Consider the following 10,340-nt stretch of genomic DNA (forward strand, 5'->3'; position numbering starts at 1 on the left):
ATGCACAAATCTATRGTTTCAGCCCAAATCGTCTATATAGTTGAAAACTTCCTAATGCAGAAACAGTATCTGTAAAGGGTATTGGTTTTGTGCTGGAGATTTAGTATTCTCATGATCATCCTAATAGAGTACTGTAGTCATTTCAGTGTGCTGATGTGTTGTAGGATGAAAAACCAACTTATCTGTTGCCTTCTAATGGAAATTCATATTCCCACTAATGAATATAAAGCATCTTAGTTAATGTTTCTTTTTAAGTGGTAATTTTTAATTCCCCAAACATTTCATTTTCAAGTGACGGCTGGAAATGCTACAAACTCAGAAGACTCTACTTCATTTGGGTGTGCAGGGACATTGAATCTTTCCGCTGGTTTGCAGATTTGCTCTGTATGTTGCATGACAAGGTAATGGATGTTGCTTGGAGGGATACCAACAACTTAATGAATGCGGGGTATGTTCACACCACATACAACTGGCATGCAATAGAAAAGGCAGTCTTGTTCAAAACAGGTTAGCTCCAGCAGTACCTCTGCCTGGGCCAACTGACCCAGACTCTGCTTGTGCCTGGAGCTGCAGAAGACAGCTTGGGTATCTCTCACCAGCACTTCATTGCATAGTGTTGCTGTGTACCAGTGGTCTTGACACATATTCATTAAATTTTTCAGATAGAAGAAGAATGTGCAGGTTGAGGAATCTGAGGAGTCTTTAGTCATTTGGCTAATAGACAGTCTGATAAGGGAGGGGGATTTACAATTTCAGGTGGATTCTAAGAGCAGCATTGCTTTGTAAAATAATGTTTTGTACAGAGCAGGATGTGAAAAAGATTCTGGAGTGCACAAAGGGGTGCTATGTAGGTATATCTCTTTCGTTAAAAAGCTTATTTCACTGATACTGAGAAGCAAGTGTATCAGGGTACTAGGCACAAATGATTTTACACTTACATTAAGAGAAGGGATATTATTTCACTAGCTGTTTTTATCATTCTCCCAGCTTTGGCAGGAGAATCGACCAGACTATATAAACATCCAGCTGTACCTCAGTCAAACAGATGGAATACAGGTATGTGGCTAAATGCTGTTTGTAAACCCAACTAGACCTCGGGGTAGCAGACAATGCAAATTGTCAGTCAACTGCAAAAGGGAATTACTGCAGATGGTAAAAACAGGAAATGAGGCCATAAACTCAAGTAGCTTCTTCACTAATAGGGCAGGAGAACAAGTCCATCCCCACAGTGCTAAGAAAAATCTAGTCTAGTAGGCCTAGCTTGATTATATGTGGGCAGAAATCCGTATCTTCCTTTTCTAGGAAAGAGGTCCTTCCAGGCCAGGTCACAGACCAGACAGCTGGCAGGATTTTGGGGGAAATATCTGCATCCTTTCTGGGCTAAGAATCAAAACAGAATAGTTCTAGGAGCTTGCAAGCTCAAAACTTCTCTTCAAATAGATATTTCAAGAGAAACTGGCTGATTTTGAAAACATTGGATTTTTTTTTTTGTTTTGTTTTGTTTTTTTTTGCTTTAAATGTCAACAAAAGTTGAACATTTCTTGAAGTGTAGGACCAGAAATTGTACTGAATTGTTGCTTATCATATACAATCAGCCCCAAGACTAGGCTCATTCTGCAGCTCCTGGAGTCTCCTATAGGGCATTTATACTTATGATCTCTATTTTACATTATTTAGCACAAGTGCCTGGGTCTGATTCCTTACTTGCTGCATCTGGAAACTTTCATTTGACTGCAGTGGGCTCAGGACCAAGCCTGAAAATTATTACAAAAAGATGAAATTCAGTGGGGAACCTTGCCCAAAGGATTTTCATCTGCCTTGTATCAGGTGGAGACAGCGTAACATTCACAGCCCTAGTAGGAAYGCTATCCAACACATCTAAATGATGTAATAGCTACTGTGGTTATGAACAGGGCTCCAAATATTTAATACCTGGATGACATCAACTGGCCTGGGGCACTTGAAAATCCCTAATTGGTGAACCTAGTATGTTCCTATTGGTGGACCTGTTAGGTTAAAATTTAAACACAAAGCAGGACTGTAATGACATACCAAGGTTGTAATGATATGCAGTTCAAAGCAAGTTTTCTAATATTCTGTATAGAGCAGCTACTGAACTTATTAAAGTCTTTTTTTTTCAATCTTTCTTTAAATTCACTTTCCTTTTGTGACTGTTGAGAAAAACTGACATCAAGTGTAGTACTACTGTTGATAGATCACRGTGGAGTTAAACACAACTCTCCATTGACATACAGCTTATTTGTTCACCGATGATAGTCCGCAGGGCTGGCCGCTACCAACATYAGAGCAGTGTTACTTTCCATGCTCCCTTTACACAGAAGCAGTGTGAGTGTGTGACAACAGAGTCAAGCCCATTTTTCASCACATACCTCTTGAAAATAAAAGGCCAGCGGAGTACAAGTTAGCCGAGGCTAACTTCTGCCGAGCTTTTTATTGGTATGAACAATGTTTTAGAGCACTCAGCGGTAGAGTGAACGTGAAAGCCTAGATAAAATGTAATTCCTTTGTCTTCCTATTGCATTAGAGCACAAAAACAAGGAAAGGTAAGGCCGTGCAATGGAAAGACATTYGACTTTATAAAGAAGATAAGCAAGCACACTAGTGAGTTAATGTTGCTGGAAATGGGTTGGGTTCCATCCGGGGACCAGTTTTGGCTGCTTTGTGCTGCTAAGGCAGCTCAAAACAGCTGGCAAACTATTCTCTGGGAGAAATAAAAGATTTCCCTTGTCACTTTTTCAGACCTAGTCATCTTAATAGTTACTTGTACAAAGTTAAAAGAAATTCTTCAGACAGAAATACAATTTTTACATCAGAGATATCTCTTCCAGCTTAACAGTAAATACCAATGAGGGAATGATTAATGGGAATGTGATTGTTGTTTTATGGCTTAAATAAATTGGTTTAAATGTAATGAGGAGATTAATGAGCAGCTACATGAGGAAAAATGTACAATGAACACCAGAGAGAGCCATTGAAAAAGCAGCGAGCGGAGATATTGATTCATGAAATGGCTACAGTTTTAGCCACAACTGACTAATACTGTGCTGAGGTTTTACACCTCAACGGTATGGTAATTCAGCAAGTATCAGGAATGGGAGCCCTGGGTTTATCAGGCAATCTGCAAATCAGGCAGCATGGAATGCTTTGTTTCTTGCAGAAAATAATCGGCGAAAAATATCAAGCCCTGAATTCAAGGCTTTTGATTGGACGACCACGATGGAAACTCCTTTTTGATGAAATTGCAAAGTGTAATAGGCGGTAAGTACGGATCTTGATGGATTTTGTCAGCTTGAAGGATGGGAATTTTRTGTGTTTGCAGCTGTGTTTGTATGGAAATGACTTTGGAGTTTTGTATTAGAGTATAATGTTCAAGCTACTGATGTTGAAATTAACTAATATTTTGCTGTGAGGGATTGGTTGTATAAACTGAAACATTTCTTTTAACACCAGAACAGTTCATCTTTTCATGCAGCTAGGATATTCAGTGGCCCAGAAAATAAAAATAATATATTTCCTCTCACAGCACAGAGACTGCATATATTTGCATCCATTGCTGCAAATAATATCTTGCTTGCAATACATGCCATTTTTATATATAAAGTTTTTTTTTTAATCGTTGATGTCTTTTATAAGTTTTGTGATTTATATTACTGGATTACAAAGGCACAAGGAAGAATCTGACTGTCTTGTATTGTTTTTATTCTACGTATTCTTTGAGATTCTTGGCACTTTTTTTATTCTTTGTTAAGACCTGGCAATGCCTTCTTACTGTGCTAGGCAAATGTATTGTAGTCTAAAGCAGAACAGTTGTAAACCAGAGAAGACATGCAGAGTGTCCAGGGCTTACTGACATTTCTGATGATGAACATAACCAGGCGACACTGATGCCTGGATCTTGAGAAATATTGAGTTCCAGCATATATCACTGATCTCCATGTGAGCTGCTGACAATACGCATCTTGGACTCCAGTCCCTGAAGATGTTCTGGACAGGGTCCTTTGCCCAGGACTCCCCAAAGGCTGCTACAAAAGGGCAGCTCCAGTAGCGTTCTTGTATCATGCAAACCAGTATCACTTAAAGAAGGGTTTTGTAGTGAAGAACCACAGGCAAGAAAGGGACACAGAGGGGACAGAGAAGCAAGTTAACTCTGACTCAGGCTTGGCTCTTAACCTTTTGTGCTCCCTTTAAATTTTTTTTTGTTTGTTTAGTTGTGTAAATCCAATTTTAAAAGATGAAAATGATGAGGTTTTTGCCATTTTCCTTGCAAGGCTGTAAGTATGTGAAGTATAGGTAAAGCTGTTAGTGGTAGTCATATTTTTCTCTTTTGTGCTCTCCATCACATTACTCCTAATTAGACCTTCAATTACAATTTCCTCTGCATTTTCCCGTCAGGTCTTTAAATTGTGCCACCATTTCTAAGCAAGATGTCTTTTATTTCCTAAGTTGTGTTCTGCCTCTTTGGCTTGTATACTTTTAGGTTATCCTGCAGATTGTTAAGATGCAGGCTTTTTCATCCTTTGTCACCCTTTTATCAGGGCTTATAYATATATATAGATCTGTATTTGTAGATATGGTAACATGTTACATGATCTGTAACATAGCTATCCCACAGAAACTTATATGCTGTAGGTAAATATTCTGCTTCTTTCCTTGGAAAAGATAAGAACTTCAATTTTTCCTGCAGTCCAAGTCTCCCCATTTCCCTATCTCCTACTACCTTTATTTCAATTATTCTTATTTGTCAGTAACTTGCCTCCTAAATGACCCTGCTGAAATATGTAGACAAAAAGAAAAAGAAAAAGAAAAAGAAAAAGAAAAAGAAAAAGAAAAAGAAAAAGAAAAAAAGAAAAGAAAAGAAAAGAAAAGAAAAGAAAAAGAAAGAAAAAAGGAAAAGCAGGGCAACCGATTTTTTTTGCAATATCTGGTGCCAGTGTTCAGACTTTCACATGCATTTGCCATCTCCCCATAAAGCTGCACATAAACATTCAACTGGCAAACCTCTCATCGGTTTCACCACCTAATTATTTCACTGTTTGTGAATTGCTGCTGTTGTTGCTGTTTGAGTGCCAAATAGGCAAAGAGCATTTGTAAGTGCCTGAGCTTTGTCTGAGCTTCAGAATTTAACATGGGACAATCCAACATCAGGTTCCTTTTCTTTCATCTGAACTCAGAAGAGCAAAAGTATGCCATCTACTGCTGATATTTTATATGACACCCACAGTCCCAAGAAAGTGCATTGGGACAGTTTATATAATAAATGATATGTCTCATTTTTCCTGCTTTCTGTTTGGGGACAGAGCAGCATTCTTGTTTGTGTTTGGTTGTCTTCCAGATGAAAAACTTACATCATGCTTTTCACTATCATGCTTGCTGAATTTTGCTTAGTTTAAGTGGACACGTGATTTTTTCCAGACAGAGGCTGACCTAGAAAAAAAATACATTAAGATCTGTAGGAGGGGAAGGCTTGGAACACCACGATACATTTCTTGTGCATTGTAAAGGAGAAATCTCTCTCTAGGAATAAATGTGGAATTTAAAACGGAACATTTCAAGTTCTGACTCTGTTCTTTCTAGATAGCAAAGTATTTCACCTCTCCCTCAGTTCCCACTGTTTGTAAAATGGATATAAGAATACATTCTGACCTACCAATCCCATAGGAACATTAAGGATTCTGGAGAGGTTGATTATTTGCTTAATGCTTTGAATGAGTAGGATCCTATATTAATGTTTATAATTATTACAAAGGATAGCCTACAACTGCTTGCCAAATTGTATCATGCTGGTGGTATTTGAAAGATTTTCTGACATTATAACCCAGCGACACCCAGCTGTCTGTTTTCATCTGAGCRAGAAGGTGAGCACTTGACCTAGACAAGTGATATGCAATTAAAGTCCATCAGCTCAGGGTAGGAGTGTACTTCTCCGCAGAGTAGCTGCTTTCAGCTGCTCGCYTGATTCGATCTCAGGATCACTGTAAGAAACCGGCTAAGAACCAAGTGAAACAGGGAGGAAAGCATCAGCGAGCAGGGAAGTGGTGGGAATAAGTGGATGAGTGAGCTATGGGAGGTCCATGGTAAGTGGCATGATATCCAGGGTAGTTGCTCGTGGTGGTACCCTGTGGAAGGAGCTGTGGGAGCCTTGGCCTGCTGCATCAGCAGTGGCTGAACTAGGATTCMGGAGATGTCAACTTACTTTCTGGCTCACCTACAGACTTCTCTGGTGACCTTAGCCAAGTCACTTAACCTTTCTGAGATTCTGTTTACTACCAGAAAATTCTTTGTACTTCGGAAGGATGTTGTTGAGTTGGGAATACATTAGCAGTACATGCTGCTTAGACAAGTCTGTGTTTGGGAGTGTGTGTGTATATATATGTATGTATATATATGTAACGTGAAAGGGAGAGAGACACATGAACTTTGAGGTGTTATTTAGCTCTTGTCTGTACTAATTAGACTAATGAAAACAAACATTTAATAAAACTAACTCTCTGAGTTTAAAATTCAGTAAAACAAAGATTCTAGATGAAAACTCCTGCACCTTTTTTCCCACTGTGTACAGGGCATGCGGTGTCCCAAGACTGTAAGTGCTAGAGAATCTTATTTTCAAGCAATTAGCTTTCTCATTATTTCTGCTAATCTGGCCACCAACACAGCACCTTTTGCCTTTAAAAGGAGTACTACCAGGTCAGAAAAGTTTAATAGCTATGTTAAGAGTGAGCAAAATATGAGTTACAAATATTTGTTGTGGATTGATATGAGAGATGATATAATTAAAGTTAGCATTGTAAGATGGCTGTGCAAGGGCTCTGTTACAGTTACCTATGCAACATTATGATGCCTTCTAATGTTTGAGTCCTCAGYTGTGCTGTGTCAGTCAATGTTTCTATTCAGTTGCATAGTATGGATTGCCACGGTATTCAGGTTGCTGCCTAATATTAGGCACAAGCACTTGACAATACTTTGTGAAAGATTTTTTTTTAAATGTATTAGCTCCTTTCTCTCACCAAATTCATATACTTATAATGCTATTGATTGCCTTTGAGGCAGCTTTAAACTGTAAATTTGATTATCCTCCATGTGCTAAGATATTTTATATTAAATAGTCACTGGATAAAATACTGAAACAGTCCTGGAGGCAGGGACCAACCTCCAACCTCCTGGTGGGTGCTGTAAATCATAGTGTTCCCTCTTGTGTGGTCTCTCTTCATCCCAGTAAATCTTTAAGATTTTTCTGAATAGTGGCACTGTTTCAGTAGGAAGATGAAGAGGTTTCTTATATAATACAGAAGAGACAGCTCCACATCCTCTTTCCCTGCTCCTTCCTTTCCCTTTTCSTTATCTTTCAAAAAAGGGAAATGCTGAATATCGTGAGTGGCTCAGCCCTGCTGGTTTGTATATGCCCTGTTCTGATCCTGGCTACTGCTCTGACCCTTAGATGCTGTGTGACCCTGAGTGTAGCTTAAAGCCTATGTTTAAGGTGACCAGGGAGCCAAGAGCTCTATTTAGTGGAGAGGTGTAAAACGTTTGGGTTTATTAATGAACCTAGACTGTTGGTTTTGGATGATGAAGGGTTGTATTCTGTGTTTGGCTTTTTGTAAAGCTCTCCAGTACTGCTGCTGGAAGAAACATTTCGTGGTAATGTGAAATCAAGAAGGCTAAAGCAGTAAAGTTGTTTTGCTGCTGCCAGGGCTACTGCATGGGTTAATAGTGCTCTGTTTAATTAGTGTACCGAAACACTATTAGTGACTAGATTCTGATCTCCTGCTAGTGTAAATCATGAGTTACACTAATGAAATCATTACATTGARACACATTTTTGACAAAGAAGATCATTAATCATAGAACAAATTAGTGTGGAAAGTGGTAATTCTTCATTCCTTGGTGTCTTCAGACCAAGTTGGGGTACCTTTTTATAAGAGCCAGATAAGTAACAGGGCTCGATGTGGGGATACTTGGAAGAATTTGAGGGTTGCCATAATCCTAACTAAATGATCTAGTGAGCTGTTCTGACCTTTAAATTTATGCGTAGCTGGCATATGTGTAATAAAGTGAGACAATAATCTAATTCTATTTCTCTTAAGAAGTTACTTACTATTTATTTGCAATATGTCATAAGCTGCTTCTCTCTGTTAACAGGAAAACCATTGGAGTTTTCTRCTGTGGACCAAGCAAAATCTCTAAGATACTCCATAAACTGAGCAACACCAGCAATTCTTATGGGACAAGGTTTGAATATAATAAAGAATCCTTCAGCTGAAAGTCTGTTGTAATAACAAGACTCTCTAGAAGATAAAAGTGCAATTTTTTGTTTGTACAACTTAAAAGTTCAGCTGTGGTTTAAGCAGACAAAAATGTACCAAAGAATAGCACAGTTTTTCTTATTTATGATTATTTAAGTCTATGGAAAATGATGGGTGCAGCAGTATACCAACAAATAGTAATGGCTTATATTCAAAGCTAAATATGTTCGCACAATATTTGTGGCAGTGGTGATTCTTTGGAAATGTTTCTGTTAATTAAAAGAATACAAAAGCTAGGGAAAGACACAGTTTCTTTAAAGCTGATGGAAGAATGATCTATGCAACATTTGAACTTCTTCCATTTCAGTCTTCTGAAATTGGATCAGTCAGCTAAACCTGAGATTAGTCTGAATGAGAAACATAGTGCATTACAAAGACCCTGTGTTTTTGTTGATGTACGAATCATATCGCTTTTGGATGAAGACACTCCTTATTAAAGATTTTAAGCATTGCAGAATTGGGATCCTGTGTGTAAAATATACAATGTTATTCTCTCTAGTCTACTTCCATAATAGGTGTTAATACTCCTATCTTGAATGGCAGAGAGGTGGAAATTTGTGAAAAGATGTTAATTAGTGTATTAAAAAAGCGAACACAACCATGTAGCACCTCTGGGCCAGATTCAGCCATGAAGTAAATCACAGCCTTTTGGCAAGCAAACAGCTGTACACAGAGAACTTTGCATCTTGCATTGATTCATCATTCAGTGACTTTGCAAAATAAATGTGATTTATGCAGCCAGAAGGATGGAGCACAAAAAGTGATTAGTAGGAGGAGGCAAGATATGATGTTTTTGCTATACCACACAACAGCATGGGAATTATACTCTCTTTGCACTTACATGCATGGAACTTCCAAAACTTTGTGACTGGACTACTTAGATGCTCTTCTTGATTAATTTACAATGCTGCAGGTTGACCAGAGTGTCTTCTGCTGACTGATTCCTTAGCTACCTTCACTGGAGTCACACCTGTTTACACTGATGTCCCTTAAATCCAGATCACGCCAAACAGGCCATTTCCATCACCATCTATAACAGATTAGGAACAAAGCCTTCATTACTGTGGTTCTTTGCATCACATATGCCATTAGACACTTTGCTGGATCTGCAGTATGGTTTCAATATGTCAGAAGATCTCAAACATCCAGATTTAAGATTTCCTTCCCTCCTCCACCCCAAAACTGTTTTCTAGTCTGCTCATAGTTTCCATGAAGGGCAAGAGGTGGAATTGGATGCTTAAAAACCTTTTGGTCCTGAGGAGCAGCATTTTTTCCTCAATCTAACAGCCTATTTTTTTTTATTTCCTCTTTACCACCTTGATTTTCTCCCCCTCCCTTTTTTTTTTTTTTTTTTTTTTTTGCTCTGAGAAGAGGACACTTATGCTGGAATTAGACCCCAGGTGGCATAAATAGGCATCATTCTAGTGCATCTTAACAGAGCAACATTACTTTGCACTTGCTGAAAAACTGACTCTTAATCTTCAGCAGAAGCTTAGGAGCAGTACCCTATAGTGCATGCAGCATACACAGAGGCCTCAGCTCCTCTCACGCCTATGGTTCACCTGTACTTTAACACAGTGGATTTGATTCAGTTTACATCTTTCCAGATAACACCTTTTTTATTTCTCATTGCCAAGACTTTAATTTTCAGCTTGCAACATCGGCTCTGTTAAGGGATCTACATGTAGCAGTGTTCAAAGAAAAGTATTTTTCTAGTGTGTGGTTTATTGGCAGGTTGTATGTTCAACTAGTGAAAATGAGTTTGGTCTTTGCCTTGGCAGCTTCTGCTCAGGAGCTGGTCCAAGTTGAATAGCAGGGTGGAAGTGCTTCAGCAAGACCACATGGGGGAATGTCCCTTAGTGCCTGGACTTTGCACTAAAGCTCTTGTCTCTGGCTCTGTTCAGCTGGGAATTCACAGGGGAAAGGAAGGGATGGCCGTGTTCCTGTCGACTAGAATTCTCACAGTAGCTTTGAGGAGTTAGAAGGCAAAATGTCATAGAAACGCGGTGTGAGATGGGA

General features: G+C 38.8%; 1 protein-coding gene across 2 annotated transcripts in view; it reads left to right on the plus strand.

Annotated features, from left to right (window-relative positions):
* The window catches only part of NOX4 (NADPH oxidase 4), a 107,032-nt gene extending 97,477 nt beyond the window's left edge, over positions 1 to 9,555 (plus strand). For both annotated transcript variants that reach the window (XM_085304367.1, XM_085304368.1), the window contains 4 exons: positions 293 to 401; positions 988 to 1,056; positions 3,179 to 3,279; positions 8,158 to 9,555. In XM_085304367.1, coding sequence (XP_085160493.1) covers positions 293 to 401; positions 988 to 1,056; positions 3,179 to 3,279; positions 8,158 to 8,278 — 400 coding nt within the window. In that variant the 3' untranslated portion in view covers positions 8,279 to 9,555. The remainder of the gene's footprint in view (positions 1 to 292; positions 402 to 987; positions 1,057 to 3,178; positions 3,280 to 8,157) is intronic.
* The last annotated feature ends 785 nt before the right edge of the window (positions 9,556 to 10,340 follow it).

Source organism: Rhea americana, unplaced genomic scaffold, assembly GCF_003343005.1.
Source record: "Rhea americana isolate MKP2758 unplaced genomic scaffold, rheAme1 scaffold_208, whole genome shotgun sequence".
Classification (NCBI taxonomy): domain Eukaryota; kingdom Metazoa; phylum Chordata; class Aves; order Rheiformes; family Rheidae; genus Rhea; species Rhea americana.